We start from the raw sequence: 25,464 nt of genomic DNA, 5'->3' as shown, positions 1-25,464 counted from the left end.
TTACTGTTATATATATGTTAGTAAGAATCGATCCAAAAACTTATCAAACTGTCAATAACCGACCGATTGATCAGTTATTTTATGTCAAAAAACTGAAAAAAAAAAAAAAAAAAAGATCATGAATACCCCTATGTAGATCTGCTAATTCTTTGCCAATTGAATTGCCATGAAGGTGAATTGGGTTTGCCTTGTGAGTTTATGTTCTTATGAACTCTAAATGCGAACTTAAAATACAAAGTACTGAATCACTGTTGTTTTTGTAAGACCTAAAATAATAATATTCCCTACTTTGTCATTTCACTTTTCAGGGCTCCGCATTTTAAGTACGTGGGAGATTTGCCAGATTAACAAAAAAAAAAAAACAAAAAAACAAAGACTACTCCCATTTTTATTTTATTTTTTTGAGATGTCCCTTTAGGTTGCAGGCAGCGAGAGCCATAAAAGATAGTCCAATAATGCAAGCAAAAATTATAATAAGTATGGTAAGTTATAATAATAACTCATTGAATTACAAATAAGACACTCTCACAACTCACAAACAATAAGATACAAACGAAGACACAACAAAAATAAATCATCTAAATGCGGAATATCCGGCGCGGCTCTCTAACATTGTGCGATCGATCTCAGCAATGTATAATGTGACAAGTCCATCTGCTCTTGACTATATCAAGAACACCATAGATAATCCTAATAAACCATCACTGAAACCCAAATGAAGAGCAAACTATATAATCCCGTCCACGCTACCCTTCCTCCATCGCTGCCAGGAACTGCAAAAGCCGTATCAATGCGGTTAGTATAGTATTAGCATTCCACTCACCACAAACTTGTAAGTAAAAAAAAACACTAATTCAATAGGGTAATGTTTAGGTTCAGGCTCAAACAAAGGTCAACACCATTTTATGCCAGGAGTGAGTGAGGAGAGAGAAAGAGAGAAAGAGTGAGGAGAGAGAAAAGAGAGAGGAGATAATAAAGTAATAAATTGTATTATTTTATGTTTAGGGGAGTGAATAGTAATTCTCTATACGTAGGAAATCACTGTACATGTTTTGTAAAATAGGGAACCTCTAGTAATATATGATGTAGAGCTAATAAATTATCTACTGTAGTTCTCTATTTTATAGATAAACACATGTTTAGGTAATATGATGTGGGCTCTAAGCATTCCTCGTTTTGGATCCAACAGTAAGTGTTCTACAATTACTAGCTTTATAATACAATTCCTTGAAAGGAAGTTTGTGCAGGTTTGATCTTTCAAAGATCAAAATAAGTAACTAAAGCCATATATATAGAAGTATTGACTCTTTTTCCCTCATGAATATTAGGTAATATAACCAAATAGAGCCAAGATGGGAATTTGTTTTGGTAGTATCAAGCCAAGATTGGGGACGGCATACTCATGAAGAGGCCGCATCACCTGTGCACTTTCACATCTATTCGGCGTTCAGGTTCAATAATGACAAATAAAAATAATTGTTAGGTATGTTCATCACTTCACCTAATCCACCTAAAGCTATTAAGGCAAAGATTTGAGATCAAAGTAAGTCAAGCCTAACCAATCTCCCAAAAACGAAAAATTATCCTTGACATAACCCCCAAATTGCAGAGATATTGTATCTAGAATTTGATCCTATGATTCCCAAAATTTCTTAATTTGACAGTTAAAAATTTCACCCAGAAAAAACAGAAATGGAATTTGATGCTAGGATTCCCAAAATTTCTTAGTTCGATTCACCCAGAAAAAAACAGAAATGGAATTTGATCCTATGATTCCCAAAATTTCCTAATTTGACAGTTACAGATTCACCCACAAAAAACAGACCATAAAAATGGTAATATAATTAAGCATCTGTAGATAAACAAATTGGAAATGGAAGAAGGGAGAATTGAAAAAGGGTACCCGGAGGCGGCGGAGTGCCGACAGGAGACGGAGCTGCTAAGACAAGAAAAACAGAGAGCACGATTATTTAATGCTACTTAAAATTAAACAAAAATAATTTCACAATTTCTTCTTCAAATTGAAATTTATACCTCCACCAGTGGCATTACAGGCACTGATATCAGTACTAACTCCGCAGGCACGGGTGAGTGCGAGGGCTTGAGCGAGTTCAACCCCCAACGATTTAAGCAGGTCAGGGTTTTGATAGAGGTTGCAGAGGCAAGGAAGGTCGTTAGTGACTGCATCCTTGATAGGGTCGCAACAACTGGAAGGAGGGCTTGTGGAGTTCAAGTATTCCGCACAGGGGACCAGCTTCGATGCACAGGATGCCACCTGTTGTGCGTCTGTTTGGCTAATTGCGGTGGCCAAGAGAAGGACCGCCGCGATCAAGGACATGTAGGCGTTGTTGAAAGCCATCTCTCCGGTATGATTCAGCTTTGATTTGGGTATGTTCGGTGACAGCGTCTCTGGTTTATATATATGTGAAGTTTGGTTTGAAGTTTCTTTCGGTCAAGAAATTTAGCAAAATGAGACACTTCTCCACGCAAGTTCGATGCGCGTTATGATGACGCTCTAATTGTTTACAACGTAGAATTTCCTGGTAATTTTGGACATACAGAATTTCATTATTAATTAGGGTTGGCAAAAAAAAAATCGTTTTCGGGTCGGACAATATCACTTGTTTATGAAATATTTAATTGTTTGGATCCTAACCCAGATTGAACTTCATACATACTTAAATAACCAAATCCGAACAAATAAATCATATAATAACTTAATCCGAGTGAGAGTCTGGACAAGTAAATAGGACAAAATTTATATGTTTGGACCTAGACTCAGTTTTAAATAAGACAAAAAAAAAACTTTGTGTTTACACTTGGATTTCAGACATATAACTTAAGTGTAAACTTAATTTAATCCACATCGAACAAATTCGATTATCCGAACTAGACAGAGTTTTGACACCCCCGATTACAATGATTTTGGGTTTATTGATTACCTACCCCATATAGGATAGCTGGAATTGGTGGTTGACGACATATGTGATCATTCAGACTTGTCAATGTTTTTCTAGATGAGTTTCTTGAGTATCAGTTTTGATTTCCCTTGCTTGAGAACTTCCCAACTAAAATGTGAGATAACCAAATAAAGAAATCGAAACAAATAAAACTATTTACCTCTTTTAAAATCCATTTATTAGTATACCCGTTTACGTGTTCAAGTCAATGATGTGAAGCCCTTCCTAAGGGTTTTTTTTTATTTTTTTTTAAACCTATAATGATATCATGCAAGTTTGCTTTTCGTACAATCGATAGGAGACTACACACATGTCATTAGATACATATACACATAAATTTTTCACCTGACGACAGGATAAGTTAGACCAAAATCTAATGCGCAACTACAATGATATTACTCTCAGTGAGAATCGAATTCAAAATCTTTCGAATCCATACAATTTAGCCCAATAAAAATTTACCACTACATTTAGGGGTGGTAAAACTCTATTCGGTTTGGATGATCGAATTTATTCGACCCTGATTAAACAAAGTTTGAATATAAGTTATATGTCTGAAATCTGGGTCCAAACACAAATCTTTTGTCCAGTTTAAAATCGGGTATGGGTCTGGGTCAAAACATATAAATCTTGTCCGATTTACTTGTCCGGACTCTAACCCAGATTATATTATTATTCGATTTACTTGTCCGATTTAAATCAATATGAGTTTGGTCAATTAAGTACGTCTGAAATCTAATCCGGGTTAGGATCCACATATGTAAAGAATTCGTAAACACATGATGTTATCTGATCCGAAATTGATCCAGAACCAAATTTTTGTCGCCTCTAACTACGCTATAACCATAGTAGTTGAATCTTTCTAAGCTTGTGAATTGTTGGTTTGGGAGCCTTTTTGTCTAATTTGAAAAGATGGAAATAAAAACAAAATATCTTATAATCACAAGACTTAAAATATTTTAATCCATAATTGATTGGAAAGACCTTTCATCAAATTGTAGTTTGAACAAACACAATAGTCAAATGAAATGCGCGTTGAAAATTGACAATTTGGTCCGCCTTGTGAGATCCCATCACTATTATTAAAAATATATACTTGCCTCTTCAAAAAAATTTTAAAAAAATGTACTTGATGTATTAATTGTAACATATTAATTAATTTAGCATAATTGATTGATTCAAATTGATTAGAAAAAAGTTTATAATAAAGTTATTCGCGGGAATTTATCTTAAAAAAAAAAGAATTTAAATCCTATCTAATTTGGTATTTGATATTTCTTTTAATTTAAAATGATTAAAAATGAAACTATTTAGTACAATAATTTTGTGCATTGCAAGTTGTGGATGCAAAAAACTGACGATTCACAAGTCAGCTGCTGAGATGGCTAACGCAAAAGCAAACTCCAGCGAATCCTGGGACACTCCGACGCTCAAGTTAGTGTCAAACTCAAGAAGTTCTAATAATCTTAGTAATTGCAATTTATAATACGTGAATCAGCGAATGTGTGTGGACCTTAGCTCAACCTCAGTCTCTTTTATATAGAGGTTTATTCTTAGCACGAGTTCTTAAAATTACAGTACGTAACTTTCTTGTTACCTATCATACTGCAGGACGTAGCATTCTTATCACTTATCATATTGTAATATGTAACTTTTTTGTCATCTATCATACTGCAATACGTAGCTTTCTTGTCACCTATTATGCTGATTTTGCATGAGTTATTTTTCTCATCCACACAATTAATGAATTTCGTGCGGACGACCATGCCAGATAAATCGATCTGTAATCATTTCAAAATCTGGACAAGACATAAATCACGTGAGAACAAATGAAAGCTCATGTCCGATTCTTGTTGGAAATTAAGGAAGAGTGGAAAGTAATTATGGAGCCCAAAGTCGCATCCCACATGTGATTATGCCATTCACACTCTCTCACGAGACTCAACCACCACCACATTCTTTGAATGCTCTCTTCGTTTATTTTGCTTTGCATGATTGGATGATACATCATTAAAATAATACTACTCTCATTCATTAAATAATTTTTTCATAATTTTTTTTAAAGTTATTTATAACAATACAAATCATTGAAATTATTTTATCAACGATGCACATTTATTTTGATATTTACTCTCATAAAGTAACACAAAAATATTAACATAAATACATATTAAATGTGATATAAAAAATATCATATACAAGATGAAATAATATTTATTGAAGTTGTGACCAAGGATACTTCAAAGAATATAACTCATATGTGCATCATGCCACCAATCATGCGATGACGGATAATGCTTACAAAATTTGAAGCTCCGAAAGTCGTATTCATCTTTGCGATGTTAGTGTACCACATAGTTTAATTTCTTGCCCTTCCTTTCTTGCTCTTGCTTTTGCTTTTGGGGGATGGATTAGGTAGGGAGAGACTCAATGGTTTATCTCGTGGCGGATGCACACAATTGAATGGGGGCTCCAGGCCCCCCAATTTTTCTTTTTTAAAAACATTAACTTAATTATTAAGTATTTATAAATATAATGTATCTATTATCAAAAAATACTTAAATTTTTTAATTATTATATAATATGTATGGTTAATATATAAATTATAATTATTGATTGATTCACACTTGTAAAAGAGAAAAATTATTGATTGGTACACACTCACACATGATGGTATATGTAATGATTTTTTTTGTTATCTCAACATTTTATGTTTTATTTGTAGATATTTAATTAATTTAATGATTATATAAATATTTACTTCATTTAATGACTATGTAGATATTGCTTATTTTTTATTACTTTTCAGTAAATATGTCTAATTTTTTTTTCCAAAGGTGATGCCCCTAAACTCCCATCAACCTTTGATCCCCTCCTATAAATTCCTAACTCTTCCATTGACCAAACCCCCCTTAATTTATTTTATAGATTCACCATTGTTTATTCGCCAATATTCAGAGAGACTCGTCGTTCACGATTCAAAATTTAGTATTTGCACATATAACTATGATTTGTTAAATGTAATTTTCGCCTATGCCTAGTGGTGAATCTCTCTAAGGTCAAACCGTCTGGAATCAAAAAGTCTTGTGTTCGATCTACCTGATGAGTTTTGACCCAGATAATCTTATCACCATATAAAAACTTACATTAGCGCGGGTCTCCCTAACACAAGAAAAAACTCTTTTTTTAAAATAACAGGAGAAGGAGAATAATAACACACCCCTAGGAGCACAACATCGTGCAAGTTTGAATCGGCAACCCTTTTCGGCTTAATGTTCGATTGGTTGCACTAACCAGGACCGATCCTAGCCCAAAGCAGCTAAAACAAATTAAGCTCAATGATAAAATTAAAAACAAAAAACAAAAAGAGAGAGAAACCGACAAACCGTAAGCCCAAAAGAAAACAACGAGCCCAATAACCCTTTTGGACTTTGACTCGAGAGGCCCGTTACTGGCCCTTCTTGATGAAAATATAGCAAATGGCACACCAGGGGAACCAGGTAAGAGCTGTTATCAAGAAATTTGTTTGATATGTTTTGTGCAGAAACAAGCTGCAGCTTTCATGGAAAAAGCAGCCGTTTTCAAATACATAACAGTTTAATTCCCAGGTGATATCTACAACAATGAAAACTCCATGTAGTGATTTCTTAGCAAATTAAGCTCCATGATTCGCCACATACTGTAGCAACTCCTTAGGCTGATTGAATTTTCTGTATAAAGAATTTGAACACAAGATGTCTCCTAATGTATAAAGATACCTTTTTTTTCTTGTTGGGGTAAGTATCGAAATGTCCCCCGTACTAAATCAAGTCTCTCTACTTTGTTTCAGGTTAAATAAGCTCATGTACTTTGAATATTCGGCTAAACAAGCTCCTATTGTTCATTTCCGTTATAACAGTACTGACATGGCCACATGAAATTTTTTTTTTTTTATCATTACTGACATGTCAATGATCAATTGTCACATAAAAGAATTCTCCACTGTGCATCTAATTAGAAAGACTTGTTTAGCCTAAACAAAGTAGATGATCCAACTTTAGTACTTACCTCTTGATTTTAATTACTTATCCTCTTTTGAAAGTACAGTAGCCATTTTAATACTTATCCTCTTGGCTTTAATTACTTGTTATCCTTTTGGTTTTGAGTTTCTTTGCAACAGCCCTCCTCCGCTCTATGTCAATAAAGTGGTCAAAATTGTCGAATTAAGAAAAGAAGTCACCACCTGCCCCTGCGCCTAGGTGACAGGTTTCCAATTTTTATATTTCTCCAATGCTCGAAGTGATGGCAAGGGCATTATTATTTCTCAGATTCACAACCTCCCAAATCCCTCCGTAAAGTGGCCCTCAATCATGTCCTTGCAAGTCAAGTAGACAAATATTAAATCATCACTGGGAACCTCATCTATAGTTACTTATGACACTTTCTTTTCTGGCTCGACACATATCATGTTTGGCACCCAAATCTTGCTTCCACAATGCTTTTTACCAAACTTCAGTTCAATTGGACCTGTGTCAGTGTGCACTGATTAAGCAGATAAATGAAGAACCAAGAGTGAGGCGAATCAATCTTTAAAACCTTTTTTTAACCGACAAACTATTCAACCCAACATGTCTTTCAAAGAACTGAATGAACGAAAAACCTCAAACTGTCAGAATAGTTCACACTATTCTAACGATAGATAAAACTAGACTGAAGTCAATACCAATGACAAAAACGAAAAAAAAAACCATAAAAAAATACTCCCAACTACCGAGCTGCGACCTTAATGTCATCCCATCGTAAGCACAGCGACATAACCAGAGGTGGGAAAAGTAAGAAAGAAGGCCGACATGTTAGATTTTTTTTTTTTCCATGAAAACACAAATATATAAAAAGAATAAACAACATTAACAAAGAGAGTGGAGAGTGGAGACAGAAAAGCAGTTAAAGGAAAGCAGCTAAAGTAAAAGTCCTCCATCAAGATGATTCCCAACTCCTCTATTTAGTCCCTCCCATGCTCTCACTCATCTCACCATCAAGATCCAATCCCCTCTCAAACATGGCAAAGTACTCTGGCCTTTATTTGCTTCTTCTCTGCTTTGCACTCTCTCTGGCTAGCAAGGCAGAGCCTGCAGTCACCAGAGATTCCAGCCCTACCGATTTCATCAAAAGTTCATGCAGGTCCACCCGCTATCCCGCTCTATGCGTTCAATGCCTGTCAGGATATGCGAACGCAATCCGTGGAAGTGAGCACCATCTTGCTCAAGTTGCCTTAACAGTGAGCCTATCGCAAGCTCGATCAGCTGCAGCATTTGTGTCCAAGCTGGTCAAGGTTAGAGGACTGAAGCCTAGAGAGTACGAAGCTGTGAAAGACTGCATAGATAACATGGGTGATAGCGTGGACCGGCTTGGTCAATCGGTTAAGGAGCTCGGCCACATGGGTGGAACCGTTGGTCAGGACTTTGTGTGGCACATGAGCAATGTCCAGACTTGGGCCAGTGCTGCTCTAACTGATGAGAACACTTGCCTTGATGGGTTCGGTGGCCGTCAAATGGAAGGAAATGTGAAGACTGTAATTAGAAATCGAATCGTCAACGTTGCTCGAGTTACTAGCAATGCACTCGCTCTGGTTAATCGCTTTGCAGCAAGACACGGAGCTGCAGCAGCCGCCACAGAGGAACCTCAGGGTTAGTGAAAACCCATGCACAAAAACATGGCATGAACTGAAATAATGATGTTCATAAGTTTTGGGCTTGAAGTAGGTTTTGTATTAAAGGTTCTTAACTTGTTTTGATGCTTGAAGAGTATATGTGATATAAAATCAAACTTGAGTTTGTACTATATATAAACTATTATGCAATATCATCCTGTTCTACTTCAATCTGACACAGCAAGTCAAACTTTCTTAATTTCTTGATCTTTTCAGTATAGCATGGCCTCTGCCTATAGAAAAGACTCTTGTGAAACAGGTTATCAAAAGACAATCACAAATTATAGGATAATATGGAGAAGCAATCGAAGATATAAAGATAGAAGAAGAAGAATATATGATTTACGAGGTTCGACAATTTGATTACGTTCTCGGGTTTGTGATTGTTTTCAATATAAGAAATTTCTTAATTCATTTGGCTCGATTGATTGATACGCTACGCTCTCCTCTTGTACAATTTCCATTTTCTTTAGAGTTTTTAGGTATTAGATAATACTTTTAATATGAGTCATTATTTAAAGATAAGAAAGAAAAATAAATTGAAATCCATTGAGTTGGGAATAACATCAGCATCACAACCATGGCATAGCTGGTGCATATTTTTGGAGAAGTATGAGCGCGATGGGAAATTGGGATGCAATGGTTATTTAAGGTAATTGTTAACGATGTCGGATTAGGCTGAAAATCGCACAATTAACTCAAAACGACCTGTTTTTGGTCAAATTTACACCACTGTTGGAAGTTGAACTCCAAAGCCACAAAATTGATTTGTTATTACTGGTTTTTTTCATCATGCTAATGACATTGGTCATTCAGCACAAGGAGAATCAATAGACAATGACCCGCAATTAGTGGCTAATGCTAATCTGTATTTTAATACAGATTTTTCTTTCCCCCAACTTTTGACTTTCTTTACCAGCACACACACCTTTAAATCAATTGGATCATCGACATCATCAACACAATCTCAAAACATTAAAATACAAGAACATATTTATCTGAAATCTTAACCCACTCGAATCAACAAATATAAACAAATATTATATGCTTTGTATTTGTCCGTTCATTGTTATTATATCAAACCCGCACGATTTTATATCTCTAGGTTATTTCACTTAATAATACTTGAGCCTAGAAAAAACTTTTGTTAACTGACAGAAATTTGAATATTATTTTTATAAATTACATCGTTTGATGTTCTCTAAACGACCTCAATTATAAGCACACTTGCAGTTGTCCCATGAAGATTTGATGTTTTGTAAATAAAGCAAGTATGAAATGCAGGGTCTAGTCTTCTAATAAAGTTAACAAGGAGGCTCCACCAGTGATAGACTTCATTATAAATGTCCATGGTGGGAAGCCGATTTTGAATTTTCTGCAAATAAAGTGTTTTTGATGGGTCATCATGCGTGTTAGGTATTCAACTGCTAACAAAAGTTGAATATGTAAACAAAGCAGAGATTCCGCAGGTGGAATTAGTGGGTGCCTCGTTTTGCTTTCTAACTAGTCACAAGTAGATATATTAAATGTTGGGTTCTTTTGTGTGGAGCCTGGTTTATTTTATTTCTACCGGGACGACCTGATTTGATGACCCGACCCGATAAAGATTGTTGCGGTTCAAAAGAAATTTATTTGGGCTGCTTCATTTTGCTTTCCAGATAGAGCCACAAGTAGATATACTAAACGTTGGGCTTTTTTTGTGTGAAGCTTGGTTTATTCTATTTGCGTGGGGTGACTCGATTTGATGATCCGACTAGATGAAGATGTGTGGCTTATATATTTACAGTGTAGGGTTTCGTAGTGGTTAGTAATCCTTAGCTGTCACATTGTACTTTTCTTGTTGAATAGTGAAAAATTTATGCAACTAAGTGGATGTAGACACAATTGGTCCAACCACACAAATTCTTGTATCGTGAATTTTTTTCTTGTTACTCTTTTTCTATTCTCTATAATTTTTCGTCCACAACGCTAAAAGCAACTTAAGCTAAGAAGCTTCACTCATTGAACTCACAAGACATATATATGGCATACAAAGCAAGACAAACTTGTATCAGTGTCTACGCAATTTTGTTACTTAATTTATAAAACTTGAATGGTAGGCATGAATCCTTCCGGTTCTTCAAATCGTCGAGCCTCCACCAGTATATAAAGAGGGAACCCCTAAAAGGAAATTCAATCTTTGTAGGTAATTATTCATTTAGGAAGGGTTTGGTATGTATGAAAAAACTAGACATCAATCATAACTATACGATCTCATATTTGTACTAAGATTACATCTCAGATCTAAGACGATGAAAACAAAGAATAATAAAAATAAGAAAATGAATAAGATGATGGTGGAGGAGCGACGATGGCGATGGAGGCGGTCGGTGGCGGTGGTGGAGATGGAGGATAGGTATCTTAGATCTAGGTATTTCTTAGATCTATGCCTATTGAAAAAGAAGGGAAAATATGTGATTATGTAATTTTTAATTTTTAAAAGAGGCATTTATGTGGAAAAGAGGTACTTATATGGAAATAAAATTTTAATTGGACCTAAGCAACTCCAGTGGACACATTTTCAAGTGCACTCTTTTATGGAGATTTTGGAGTGTTAAAGCTCTACAATGGACGAAAATTGACACTTGAAAACACATGAGAATTTTAGAGACATTTGGGATTTAGAATATCCTTTAGGTTGTGAATAGTACCCACATAAACCAATAAAATTTCACCACATGTACTTAAGAGAGAGTAAGAGAAATAAAGATGAAGGGAAAGCAGCTAATAGTTGGTGTTATGGAGTGCTTGAAAATATGTTACCATTGTAGCACAAATACTTGATATTAGTTTTTGACACTACTATCAAGTGTTACATTTTTTGCTACCGTTGGGGATGCTAAGTGTCCCACATTTGTCAAGAGAATACTTATATGACATTTTCCGAATTTTGTTTGGAATTTTTTCATTACAAATTTATGGTATGATGGGTCCAATCTAAGCAATCTACCATATTAATTAATTTTTATTGCCAATACACGTTCATCACCAGATAAGTACTTCACTAAAATGTGGGTTGATTGATTGAATAGGTCCGGCCCCAGATGGAGCTAGTGGTGGTTAATAATCATATAGCCGCCACTGTACTTGTCTTCTTAAATTAGTGAAAATTATATGTAACCATGTGAATGTAGACACAATCGACCAAACCACGTAAATTTTTATATTGTGAATTTCTATCTCGTTATTCTTTTTCTCTATAATTTTTTCGTCCACAACACTAGGAACAATTGACGCTATAAGCTTCACTCACTGAACTCACAACACATGTATACGACGTACAAAGGAAGACAAACTTGTATCAGTGTCTATACAACTTCGTTACTTAAATTAGAACAGTTGAGTTGGTTAGGCATGAATCCTTCAAGTTCTTCAAATCGCCAAGTCTTCATGAGTATATAAAGAGGGAACCCCTAAAAAAAATTCAATCTTTGAAGGTAGCTATTCAGTTAGGAAGGGTTTGGTACATATGAATCATCAATCATAATTTTGTTTGGGATTTTTTAATTACAAATTTCTGGTATGATGGGTCAATCTAAGCAATCTACAATTTGTTTTTTAAATGTCATTAAGAAATTTACTTCTCATTGAAATCGATTTTTGGACACACATATACCTAACCCAATCAATTATCAGTCGAATCACCTCTCATTAGTATCTCTCATTATTATATAGGTACTTCAACAAAATGTGGGTTGATTGATTGAATAGGTCCAGCCCCAGATAATACCTGATTCGGTCCTGATTTTTCATTTCCCTATCAATGAAAAGGATTGATTAGAAAGATAAACAAACAACTGGCAACTCTTGCCCATACATAATAATTTAATTAAAATGCATGATTTTTTGGTGGTTGATTGTGATTGAGAGTAACAACTAACAAGATACCAATTTTTCTTCCTTGTTTTTTTTTTTAATTTTTTTCTTTCTTTCAATGATTATCAAAACACACCTTGTATTTTAATTCTTGAATTTGAATTTATCCCTTGGTTGCTGATACACTTGAATTACATGTATCACATGATAAGATTATCTTTGATCTCTCTCGCTTTTTTAATAATCGATAACGATACTATACAAATTTGTTCTTTGAACATCCGATATAAATATACACTTGAATCGTTAAGTCAGCGTGCATGGATGGAGCCACCAAGGGACCAACCCCCTTGGTCTTTTTTAAAATTATATATATATCGAAAACGTCATGTAGCTCATATGTTTGGTAGCACATGGGAACCCAACAGGTTTATTTCATTTATTTAATTAATGGAATAATTTTATTTACACTCTTTTATCCCATAATTCATTGTCCAAAATTTATTGTTTTAATATAGATTTTATTTTTTTTAAAACACAGTTTAAAATTCATTGTTTTAGTTCTGAATTCATTTAAAAAAACAAAGAAATTAAGAAATTTCATTGAAAAAAACAATGGAATTAAGATTTACCCGATAAAACTCATCGATAATAGATCTTGTTAGAAAGAGTTTTATGCGTTGATTCTGAATATGTAATTTTTTTTAAAATTTAACATGTATTTTGAGAGTTAAAACATTTTAAAATTTCATTTAAGTGACTTGGGCTCCCATGAGCTACCACTATATGTGTTACCTAACACTACTGTGTATGTATATATATATATTTATTGTTTTAGTTCTGAATTCATTTGTTTTTGAAATTTCATTGAAAAAAAATAATGGAATTAAGATTTACCCGATAAAACTCATTGACAATTGATCTTGTTAGAAAGAGTTTTATGTGCTGATTCTGAATATGTAAATTTTTTAAAAAATTTAACATGTATTTTGAGAATTAAAATGTTTTAAAATTTCGTTTAAGAGACTTAGGCTCTCATGGGCTACCACTATATGAGCTACCTAGCACTACTGTGTATATATATGTGTGTGTGTGTGTATATATATATGAATATATGCTTCCCTTGGAATTTTTTGAAAATTATATTTTCCTCTCTATGAAGAATTCTCATATAAGAGTTTAATGTAAGGGTGTAAAATAAGAGTTACGTTTTAATGGTGCGGATGAATGAGATGGCAAGTGGAGTTCATTGTTTTGGGTCCCACATGTTTCAAATCAATAGTGTAAACATAAACCCTTATTTTACACCCTTACATTATACTCTTATGTGAGAATTCCTCTATAATATATACACACAAGCTACATGGTGCTTTTAACAAACAACATATATAAATAACCCTAAAAATATATTGTTACGTATCGCTAATTCATAATTGAACTAATTATAGTTAAATTACAGTTATTTACTCTATTATTTCATGATTACTCATTAATTTTTCAAACTAATAATTGTAATTTTTTGTGTTGCTTGTTATCTGTCTTCTTTTTTCAATAATATAAAATAATATATATATATATTTCAATTAAAATGGTCATATTTACTGCATTGGATGTTAATAAATGACATACAAATAGCCGAAATTTTTTTTCCCTCGGTGTTGCCCCCAAACCCCCTCAATCCCTCATTCAAAATCCTGACTACATCCCTACCTATGCGCACATAAATTTACCAGCTAATGATGGGGCCAAAACCCGGTGCATCGGTGCATGGCCTCTATTGCAAACAAATGATAATCTAAATGTGATGGAAGACCAATTGTATTTTCAATGAGCTGTTTTTTTTGTTCTTTGGGTCCCCAAAATTGGAAGGACAAAGTGCAGGCTGTCATCAAACAGTGTCCATGATTGTTCACTTACATATGGTGACTCTTCTTACATTCTCTTGTGTAAGTTTATGCAGTTACTAACCTTGTCCTTTCATCCTTAAACCGGGTTATGGGAACCACAAAATTAAGCCTTTTCTTTTCTATAAATCACACACTCTCCCCTTTCTAATTTCATCAACACCCTCCAATGGAAGGTAGTTTTGCAGTTTATGCAGTTCCTACTCTGCTTTTTCTGGCCCAATTACTCTGTTTCACCAATGGATTTCCAATCTATGAAGAACAAAACAAAGAGTACATCAAGACGTCATGTACCAACACAACTTATCCCAGATTGTGCTACAAATCTCTCTCAACCTATGCAAGCAAAATCAATGGTGACCCCAAATTACTAGCCACAACTGCTCTCAATGTGACATATATCTCCACCCAATCGACGTCGAAATTGATGAAGAGGATATCAAGAATCCACAATTTGAGACCCAGAGTGGCTGCAGCCGTGGCGGATTGTGTTGAAGTGTTGGGTGACTCTGTTGATGAGCTGCAGAGGTCAATTGAAGAGATGGGTCGTGCCGGAGGAGGACCGAGTTTTGGGATTGTAATGAACGATATAGAGACATGGGTTAGTGCGGCATTGACAGATGATGATACTTGTATGGATGGGTTTGGTGGTAAGGCCATGAAAGGAAGAGTGAAGATGTTGGTTAGGAAAAATATATTGAGAGTTTCTCGTTTGACTAGCAATGCTTTGGCTCTTGTTAACAACTATGCCTCCTCTCAAGCTGCCTTGGCTTGATTAATGAGGCAAGAGGGGTATGTATGTATGTACGTACGTAGGTACGCATGTATGTATAGTTGTATGCATGTACTGCTAAATTTAATAACACAAGAAGAAGAAGGATTCGAAGCCACTTAATTTCAAGCAATTTTATTTTAAATTTTATCTTTAGTTTAGTTATTATGTATATATACAATTGCCCTTTAGGCATCCAAGAGGCAAGAGGGGTATAAGACTGTAGGTATATGTTGAATGAAGTTTGTGTTTTTTGTTCCATGGCGGCTGAGTCACTTTTGGCTGGGCAGTGTAGACTTCAAAAAAAATGTGAAGAAGAGTTATTGAGAATGGGCTTCACATGTCAAGCAAAAGGAAAGAAGAGTTATTGAGAGATGAGCCTCACATGTCACATGTCAACAGGCACTAGGCGTGTGTCTTGTTGTGAGGTAGAACTGTTAGCAAAGCCGCTTTGCGGTTACGCTCCACCAAATAAGTGGCTCCCGCCAAAAGAAGCGCCATTTTGACGTGGGGCTCTCAAATAAATGTTAAATTCTTTTATTTGTTTTAAAATTTAAACTAACATGGACCCAACTTTTATAATAGTTTATATTTAATAAAATAATATAACAACAAAAATATTTATAATAAATAAGTGAACTATAAAAGTGTTAATATTAAGACAATCATTTTAATTTAGATATAAATTTTATTATTAATATTAATATAATATTATAATATCATTTTATTAATAATATAGTATGATTGATATAAAAATTTATAATTTATACTTAAAATTAATTTTAATAATAAATTATATTCATTAGATTAAATTTAATAACAAAATTTATTATAAAATAAAAATATAATATTATAAATTTAAGATAATACTTTTATTCATCCGCTTATAAGCTAGCGTCAACTTTTAGTTCGTCGAACACCGCACAACATATGACACAATTTTTTTTTTCTCATAGCTTTTAGATTAGCATTGAAAATCAATTCAATCGCTTTACTAAATGGAGAATAGGTCGTCTGGTGAGGCGTTGAATGCTAGTGGCCGCACAGTGGAACCGTTGGCTATAACGCCTCACCAAACAAACACTTTACCTCCATTTTAACCCTCAATCTTGTGATATGTTGGATCTTTAGTTTGTCATACATTTATATTATCGATTAATGAATCTGTGCACCGCACTTAGAGTTCGTTACATGGGATCATGATAAGTCTTCGGCATTTTATGATGTGATGTGGCTCCAAAGTATTGGGAGAGGTTTCGAACTTAGGACTCATAAATTTACATGGAATAACAGAAACCAACTCGGCCAATCCTTTGGGATTAGTTGTCATTCTCATTTGAATCCCTACAAAAATGTCAACTAAAAAAGTATTTTGGGCCTTAGACATTCGACCCTAGAAAGCCCACAATAATCTTATGATTGAAAAATGAAAACTTCAAAAGGCTCAACCCTATGTCACTCATGGGCTTAGGAAATTGGGCCACGGCCAGCCCCAGTCTTTCGGTATTGGATCTGTCTATGACTACAAGGTTTGCACTTTGCAACACAAATGAGGCCCATCACACATACATCCTGATGCATATTTGCAGTTTATTTGTGATGAATAAGTTTTTCCTCGTTATCCCCACCTTACGGTGCTCAACACTCCAGACCAGAGAGGGTAGAGAGAACGGGAGACAAAGAAAATGGCTGCTGAGACTTTCAAAGTAACTGGTTCGGGTTCTACAGTTTGCAGCTTCAATGGTTCTCAGAGGAGGCCTATCCCTCTCTGCCCTAAATTTCGTTTTCTGGGTCTTTCTCCTAGAGTCTCTACTCGTTCATCAATTTGCTCTTCTCGTTCGCATTTCTTTGGCAGCAAGGGAATTGGTTCGAAGCTTCCCGTTTTACGCCAACGGAGCCGGGGAAAATTCTCTGTATTTGCCATGGCTACTGAAGGTCTTTCCCTTCTCACGCATATTATCTTGCTTAGCTAAAATTCTGTTTTCCATGTTATATTGAATTTTATTTGGATTATTTGAATTTGAGCAACAGATAATTCTTGCTCTAATTTTCGTTTATCTTTTCGTATTTGACTATGTAGTAGTGCCTGTATGGAATTTGAGTTTTGTTAGTTTCTCAATGATGTGTAACCTTTGACATGGCATACAGTTGCCATTACGAAGTGGGTTTGATTGTTTATGTTTTTATTCAGCTAAAGTTCCAATATTTTGGGTATTAGATTGACTGCAACGCAAGTGTTAGATATATTGGTGTTCTCTTGTTATTATTGGTTGTGTAAATATATCTTTTGTGAACAAAACTAGTGTTATCTACCAACTTCTCTTTCAACCTTATATGGTTTCCAAGGCTCATACTCTGAGAATTCGAACTAACTAAATAACCTTATATTTTGCTATTCATAGTCTGCTCATGTTTACCATATGGCTATTAAAACCAGCCTCAGCGGATTCCCATGAAAAACAAGATTTATGTTGCCCATTCTGTATCTTTCAATTGATTGTTTATTTTCATGTGGAGAAATTCAAAATATTACCTTGGGGTAGTACTTCACTGTCGATATTATTTCTTCATTCATCTTGGTTTTTGATTGCATAGTTCGAGTGGATATAAGAACACTTCTATTGCGTATCATGCTGCTAGAGCTTGTATAAATTCAATGCATTAGCTAATGTGGCAGAGATGACTTCTTTTATTTTTGTCCAGAGTCAAAGCGTGCAGTGCCATTACAAGATTATCGAAATATTGGGATTATGGCTCACATTGATGCTGGAAAGACCACTACTACTGAACGAGTTCTTTATTACACTGGGAGAAACTATAAAATAGGAGAGGTACATGAGGGAACAGCTACAATGGATTGGATGGAGCAAGAGCAAGAAAGAGGGATTACCATCACTTCTGCTGCTACTACCACATTCTGGAACAAACACCGGATTAATATTATTGATACCCCTGGCCATGTCGATTTCACACTAGAAGTGGAGCGTGCACTTAGGGTTTTGGATGGCGCTATATGTTTGTTTGACAGCGTTGCCGGCGTGGAGCCACAATCTGAAACTGTATGGAGGCAAGCAGATAAATATGGGGTACCTAGAATTTGCTTTGTGAATAAGATGGATCGGCTTGGTGCAAACTTTTTTAGAACAAGAGACATGATAGTAACCAACCTAGGAGCTAAACCACTTGTAATTCAATTGCCCATTGGTTCTGAAGATAGATTTCAAGGAGTTGTTGATCTCGTCAAGATGAAAGCTGTGATTTGGTCAGGAGAAGAACTGGGTGCCAAATTTTCGTACGAGGATATTCCAGCCGACCTTGAAGAGTTGGCTCAGGATTACCATTCACAAATGATAGAAACCATAGTTGAACAAGACGATGAGGCTATGGAGAGCTACTTAGAAGGAGTCGAGCCTGATGAGCAAACCATTAAGAAATTAATTAGGAAGGGAGCCATTGGAAGCAGTTTTGTGCCTGTTTTATGTGGCTCTGCCTTTAAAAATAAGGGAGTCCAGCCGCTGCTTGATGCTGTTGTTGATTATTTGCCTTCTCCACTTGACGTCCCCGCAATGAAGGGGACTGATCCTGAGAACCCAGAAGTGACAGTTGAGAGGAGTGCAGACGATGACGAACCTTTTGCTGGACTAGCTTTTAAGATTATGAATGATCCATTTGTGGGATCTCTTACGTTTGTGAGAGTGTATGCTGGGAAGCTAAGTGCAGGATCCTATGCATTGAATGCAAACAAAGGAAAGAAAGAGAGAATTGGTAGACTTCTTGAAATGCATGCCAACAGCAGAGAAGATGTTAAGGTCGCTTTAGCTGGTGATATCGTTGCTCTTGCAGGTTTAAAAGATACAATAACAGGGGAAACATTGTGTGATCCGGAATATCCTATTGTGCTTGAGCGGATGGACTTCCCTGATCCTGTAATTAAGGTTGCGATTGAACCCAAGACTAAAGCTGATATTGATAAGATGGCAACTGGTCTGATAAAGCTTGCTCAAGAAGACCCTTCGTTCCACTTCTCTAGAGATGAAGAAGTTAACCAGACTGTAATTGAAGGAATGGGAGAACTCCATCTCGAGATTATTGTTGATCGTCTCAAGAGGGAATTTAAGGTTTGTACCTTTAATGTTTCTGTTTACGAATTTAATTTAAAAGTTCATTGTATAGGAAATGGATGCTTTTGAAACGGTCACATCAATTTTTTCTAATGTAGAATCATACAACTCAGCCACTGAGACTTCTACCTTTGTCTGTATAAATCAACCAAGTACAATCAGACATAGAAAATCATGCACATTATTCTGTCAAATCGTTACGAGCTACGCAAGATCTCTTTTCCTCATATTCTTGTACATTCATGCACTTCTAAACATGTGTATCTGCTGATATGTTACTGTATTTTTATTTGATACGCATCTTCTTCTTTAAGGTTCTTTTTTCTCCACTCTCAGCACCTGCGAAGTGACTAATGGACTAACCCCTTTCTTTTTCAAAACTTTCCATTTGAAATGTGATATTTTTTGTTTTTGAAGTCTTAAAAAGTGCAGTATCTTATAAGTTTATTGGTGTGACTTCAATTAAGTTGAGTTGCTTTTGAATTGTGATCAACAGGTCGAAGCTAACGTCGGTGCACCCCAAGTAAATTATCGTGAGAGCATTTCTAGAGTCACAGAAGTTAAGTATGTGCACAAAAAACAGTCGGGTGGACAAGGGCAGTTTGCTGACATAACAGTACGATTTGAGCCCATGGAGTCTGGTGGTGGATACGAGTTTAAAAGTGAAATCAAGGGAGGTGCAGTACCAAAAGAATATATTCCAGGGGTAATGAAAGGATTGGAGGAGTGTATGAGTAATGGTGTTCTAGCAGGATTTCCTGTTGTAGATGTGCGTGCTGTATTAGTTGATGGTTCTTACCATGATGTAGATTCAAGTGTCTTAGCATTTCAACTGGCTGCTAGAGGAGCTTTCCGGGAGGGGATCAGAAAAGCTGGACCAAAGATGCTAGAACCTATTATGAAAGTCGAAGTTGTTACTCCTGAGGAGCACTTGGGAGATGTTATTGGTGACCTAAACTCAAGGAGAGGCCAGATAAACAGCTTTGGTGACAAACCTGGTGGTCTTAAGGTGCGCCAACTAATCTGTTCCCCTTGTGACCTTTTTACTCTTGAATTTCTTGTGTTATATGATTATATTTGGAAAGGCCACTTAGGTGGTTCTGAATTTTTTAGCTTAGATGCTGATGGTATCCTATATTCCTATTCTGGAAAGCCATATCAACATACAAACAGCAATCAACACTAATAAGTCGTAGCTCGTTCCATGGCTTTGAAAGAGCCTTATCAACTCACTGCATCTTATTCAACTAGTACTTGCAATGTTGAGCGATACACAACTGGTGGTTGCGTATATTTGGCAAGCCACAGTACTAGAAATGCATTAAGTACTGAATTAACTGCACTGAATGTGTCCTATTGCAGTTATCTTCTCTTGTATTTTGACCGACTTTTACCATGAATCATCTTGTTCTATGGTTATTGACAAAATTAGATACAAAATGAAACACGGTCAACTGAAGTCTCGTGTTCTTGTGATTTCATCTCATGGAAAAGCACAATGGTTTTGCAGGTGGTGGATGCTCTTGTTCCACTAGCAGAGATGTTTCAGTATGTAAGTACGCTCCGCGGAATGACAAAAGGCCGTGCATCGTACACAATGCAATTAGCCAAGTTTGATGTTGTCCCTCAACACATCCAGAACCAGCTCGCTTCAAAAGAGCAAGAAGTTGCTGCTTGATTTTATTCACTTGATTTCAATGGATACTTTTGTGATATATATATTTTGAGAGAAGCAAATTTTGTTTCCCTTGTATGCCAGTTACAGACATGAATTGACATGAAATAGAAGGAATTGTGGAAAGGCATCATGGTATTTATGCATGTCAGGTAGATAACTTATTTGGGTACTGTACAAAGTGTTCGAAATACGGGTAAGAAATAAACTAGCAAGTTTTACATTTAAAACACTAAAGACAGACCTTCTAACGGGTTCCAACGGACGAAATTTTCACCCTTTTAGTCCATGTTCCGACAAGAACAAAAGAAAGATCCCCAATAATTAGCTCCTACATGCTCACATTGGTTGGGTTTACCCTTCCCATAGTCATTGGAAGAACCCAAGTTTCCTTCACCAAAAGCATTTTTCCAGACATTCCCAATAATGGCTACAAGTTACATGATTATAGTTCAGCATACTTGCCAGACAAAACCACAACTCAACCAAAACCACCTAAAATCAACTCGTGTACCTGCTGCTTCCTATCCGGTGCATTGCTAAGCAGAGTGATTATGAGAGGTTATTAACAACAAATTGTAACAAGATTCACCGTCTGAAAATAGCCATCACCAGTTTGCAAAATTTTTTAATAAAATAAACAGCATTCAAATCACAAGTACAAGTCATTAACAGGAAAACCTTTCGTCCTTGTAGTCTTGGAACTTTCTTCTCACATTTTATTTAATTTGGACAATTCCCGCACTCACAAGCTTCTGAATCTTACTCATCACCATTGGGTTTTTCGTATGTTCCTGTGCTGCCTTTGGATTCTCTTGGAAATCCGTCAAGACCTGCCCATGTAGCAGTTGTTAAGACACTATATACGTACAACACGAATGACTCGAGTCAGGTTCAATCTAGCATCACATTTGGAATAGCTCCTATATGCTTTTACCTGTCTCATAACTGGATCAGAAAGAATGTTCTGAACTTCTGGGTCCTGCATTCCCTTCGCCTGAAAGGTACATGGTACAATTTAAAGACTGCTATGCAAAACAGTTTCAATAATTATCAAAGAGCTTCAAAGAAACCAACCTGTCTCTCTTTCAATTCCTCTGGCGTTAAATCACCCCGGCTAGCCTTGTTAATTTGCCCAATGCATCTGAAATGCAAATTTGAAGTCACAATTACTCATGACCTCACTCACGGACAGAACTAAAACCACAAAACAACTAAAGAGAGAACAGAAACATTATGCTAACCAACGTTACATACTTTCTGACACCATCAAGCAAATCTTCATTTTGAGGATCATGTTTCAGCCCCTCCTGATAAGTTTCCAAAGCCTTGTCGTACTCCTTCATGAAAAATTGAACAGCACCTTTTCTTGTATACCCCTTGGAAAAAGTTGGATCCAGCTCAATGCACTTCTCTGCATCCTTCAATCCCTCAGGTAGTGCCCCAAGTTTTGTATAGCATGCAGCTCTGTTACTATACACCTGAAAGCAGCAAGCAACAAATTCACGGCTATCCCACAAGACAATTCTTTACGATTGGGGATTTAAATGTTTCACCGGTATTTCAACTGCACATCAGGGTCAAACAAAGAGCATTTTCTTACCTTTGGATCCTTGGGGTTCCTTCTCAAGGCTTCTGTGTAATGCTTCACAGCCTCTGGGTACTTCTGCTGCTTGAAAAATTCATTACCTGCAACAGAAGCGGCATAAGAACCACAGTTATTTGAAAGGGCTAAGTCGATTATTGGACAAAAACTAGATTTTCTGTGCATGATGCATAAGTACACACAAGGGGAGGAGAGAAGGGAGATATTGATGCAACCATATGGGGCAAAAAGCACAACAGATAGCTAAGTCATTAGATAAGAAAGCCACCTTTCTCACGCTCCTCATCAGCTAACTTTGGATCAAAATATTCTTGCTGCTCTAGTTCTTTCTTTGCTTTCTCAGCATCATTTAGTTTCTTCAACGTATCTGCGTTCCGATGTTCTGTAAGAGCTTTCTGGAATGCCTCAATAGCTGGCTCATAGTCCTTCGAGCTCTTTGCCATTTTCGCTAAAGCAGCACCCTTCCTAGTCAATGCTTTAGCTACCATCTTGTAGTCTGCTCTAAGCTCTCTTCCCCTTTCAACGGCCTTGTCGCAATCTTTGATACATTCCTCATACTGATAGCAGGTACAAAGGAATCAAGAAAATGGCATACGGAAGTGAATAGAACAATGAACAATGGGGTGAGTGGTACTCACTACCACTATACATTGATTAAAATTTAAAATCAACCTTATCTTTTATCAGGGGAAGGCAAGGAGACTAGTATGTTATAACAAAACATAAAGGGGAGTTCAGCCATGACATTAGTGCTTGTGACCAAAGCTTATAACAGAAGTAAGAAGGCTACTATTTAACCTAATCCCACAATCTCTGAAGAACAAATGAGTGTTGCCTATGCATTTTTAGAGGACATTGAAATGGTATAACATCTATATTTGAGTGAAAATTTGGCAATCATATGCTATAATAACAGAAATAAGAAGGCTACTATTTAACCAAATCCCACAATCTCTGAAGAACAAATGAGTGTTGCCTATGCATTTTTAGAGGACATTGAAATGGTATAACATCTATATTTGAGTGAAAATTTGGCAATCATATGCTATAATAACAGAAGTAAGAAGGTTACTATTTAACCGAATCCCACAATCTCTGAAGAACAAATGAGTGTTGCCTATGCATTTTTAGAGGACATTGAAATGGTATAACATCTATATTTGAGTGAAAATATGGCAATCATATGCTATATGATCTCCACGAGAAAAGAGGAAGAAAGGGTCAATACATGGCACGGATAAGTTTTGCTTATTGTTAAATACACATGTTTCTTCATTTTTTCCATTTTCTTACCATCAGTTGTTTCCTATAATGGAAGCAACTAAACTAATCCAAACTATCTTAGGCATGCAATATAAATACAACGGAAATTAAGGGAAAACAAAATCCTTTTCTTTGCCAAGGAAATCTTGCAAGAGTGCAAGACCTAGTGTACATCATCTTAATAAATACGAATTAGTCATCAAAATAAGAATACCACATTCAAAGAATTCAATCATCAGTTCATCACTAGGCAAAGGCTCATGTAGAAGACCCCATATTAACAATAAACGTCACCACATAAAGTTCCATATTACCGCAGTTTCATCACCATTAGCTCTATGCCACAAGGATTGGCTTCAGAGATGCCACTAAACCTTGGTACATGCTTTCCTTTAAAAACTATTAGCCTCAGCTAAATGAAATTAATCATCTTACCCCAATTAACATGATAACTGAAGCTAGACAGTACACAAATAAGAAACATACATACGTTCTAAGTGCAAAACAACATTAATCACCGATATACAAATATTAAGCCAAATGAGACAATGATACAATTAAAAGCAGAATAGCAGAAACTTACCTTGCCCATCTCCAGGTAAACTGCTGCTCGATTTGTTATGTAGGAGATATCCTCATCGTCAAGTTCTATGGCCCTAGTGTAGTGCGCGATAGCAGTCTCAAAATCCTTCTTCTTGTATGCCGCATTACCCGCCTCCTTCTCCTTCAAAGCCTGCTCCTTCCTCTCCTTATCTTCGTCCGTCAAGTCCATGGGTTCCGGCTCTGGCTCTTTCTTTTCCTCCTTCGCCGGCTCTGCCTTCCTCACTGATGGCTGTGGCGGTGGCGAGTCATCCTCTGGAATCTCCATATCCTCACCAGTCGGTGCCTTAAACTTCACATTCAAGAGAACCCCAAGCGCCTGCATCACTCTCTGATCCTTCAAGTAAAGATTCAAATTGTTCGGATTGTTCTGAATATCCTGCATCATCTTAACAAAATCCGGCTGCTGCAGATATGCCCTAGTACCCGGATCCGCCGTCAATTTCGCCCACATCTCGGGTCCACCAAACGCGTCGCCGAATGGACTCGGAGGCTGTCGAGTTCGGGAAGCGGCTTGGGCATCAGCCAAGCCAGATTTCAACACCTCGTTGTTTGGGTCGATCTCGAGACCCTTCTTATAGGCAGCGACGGCTTCCTGGGCCTGTTTCAAGCCAAGGTGAGCCGCGCCGAGGCGGGAGTAGCCTTTGGACCAGTCGGGCTTTAGCTCCACGGTTTTCTTGGCATCAGTTAAGGCTTCGTTGTACTTATTCTGGGATGCATAGGCAGCGGATCGGTTGGAATAGAGGACGTGGTTCGTAGGGGCGAGGTCGATAGCATCACTGAAGTGGCGAACGGAGGATTCATAGTCACCGGAGGAGAAGGCGGCGTTGCCCTTGGCTTTCGCTTCTTCCGCCATTACACCAGAGAGAGTCGCAAAATTAGCATTAGATGGGAATTTTGGGGGTTTATAAGGAGAGTCGAGCAAGCGACGAGAGTGTTCTCGTTTACTTCGGTTGTGTGGAGTGGGTTCTGGAACCTTCTCTCGGGCAAGGAAAGAGGAATGTTTGGATACGCGAATA

At 36.5% G+C, this 25,464-nt stretch overlaps 5 protein-coding genes across 6 annotated transcripts; 3 read left to right on the top strand and 2 right to left on the bottom strand.

Moving 5' to 3' along the window:
• Nucleotides 1-459: 459 nt before the first annotated feature.
• Nucleotides 460-2,408, bottom strand: LOC119986449 (non-specific lipid transfer protein GPI-anchored 8). Of its 2 annotated transcripts, none has more exons than XM_038831006.1 (3): nt 2,035-2,408; nt 1,904-1,939; nt 460-773 (listed from the first exon to the last, which is right to left on the bottom strand). In XM_038831006.1, the coding sequence occupies exons 1-3, from the start codon at nt 2,357-2,359 to the stop codon at nt 691-693; spliced, it is 444 nt and encodes a 147-aa protein (XP_038686934.1). In that variant the 5' UTR covers nt 2,360-2,408; the 3' UTR covers nt 460-690. The 2 variants fall into 2 exon arrangements, with proteins under 2 accessions (XP_038686934.1, XP_038686935.1); XM_038831007.1 differs by having other exon boundaries at nt 1,904-1,936; nt 2,035-2,400.
• Nucleotides 2,409-7,875: 5,467 nt separating this feature from the next.
• Nucleotides 7,876-8,825, top strand: LOC119986448 (pectinesterase inhibitor 9-like). Its single transcript, XM_038831005.1, has one exon. The coding sequence runs from the start codon at nt 7,954-7,956 to the stop codon at nt 8,629-8,631; it is 678 nt and encodes a 225-aa protein (XP_038686933.1). The 5' UTR covers nt 7,876-7,953; the 3' UTR covers nt 8,632-8,825.
• Nucleotides 8,826-14,366: 5,541 nt separating this feature from the next.
• LOC119987235 (21 kDa protein-like) lies at nt 14,367-15,303 on the top strand. The gene has a single exon (XM_038832092.1). The coding sequence runs from the start codon at nt 14,578-14,580 to the stop codon at nt 15,181-15,183; it is 606 nt and encodes a 201-aa protein (XP_038688020.1). The 5' UTR covers nt 14,367-14,577; the 3' UTR covers nt 15,184-15,303.
• Nucleotides 15,304-16,791: 1,488 nt separating this feature from the next.
• LOC119986475 (elongation factor G-2, chloroplastic) lies at nt 16,792-21,148 on the top strand. The gene is made up of 4 exons (XM_038831036.1): nt 16,792-17,115; nt 17,884-19,298; nt 19,798-20,310; nt 20,812-21,148. The coding sequence occupies exons 1-4, from the start codon at nt 16,866-16,868 to the stop codon at nt 20,977-20,979; spliced, it is 2,346 nt and encodes a 781-aa protein (XP_038686964.1). The 5' UTR covers nt 16,792-16,865; the 3' UTR covers nt 20,980-21,148.
• Nucleotides 21,149-21,525: 377 nt separating this feature from the next.
• LOC119986476 (hsp70-Hsp90 organizing protein 3-like) lies at nt 21,526-25,301 on the bottom strand. Its single transcript, XM_038831037.1, has 7 exons — nt 24,429-25,301; nt 22,851-23,139; nt 22,580-22,665; nt 22,234-22,457; nt 22,054-22,120; nt 21,914-21,973; nt 21,526-21,809 (listed from the first exon to the last, which is right to left on the bottom strand). Exons 1-7 carry the CDS (start codon nt 25,299-25,301, stop codon nt 21,696-21,698), a joined length of 1,713 nt encoding a protein of 570 aa, XP_038686965.1. The 3' UTR covers nt 21,526-21,695.
• Between the last annotated feature and the right edge of the window lie 163 nt (nt 25,302-25,464).

This window comes from Tripterygium wilfordii, chromosome 20, assembly GCF_013401445.1.
Source record: "Tripterygium wilfordii isolate XIE 37 chromosome 20, ASM1340144v1, whole genome shotgun sequence".
Classification (NCBI taxonomy): domain Eukaryota; kingdom Viridiplantae; phylum Streptophyta; class Magnoliopsida; order Celastrales; family Celastraceae; genus Tripterygium; species Tripterygium wilfordii.
This window is presented reverse-complemented; position numbering and strand designations above follow the sequence as displayed.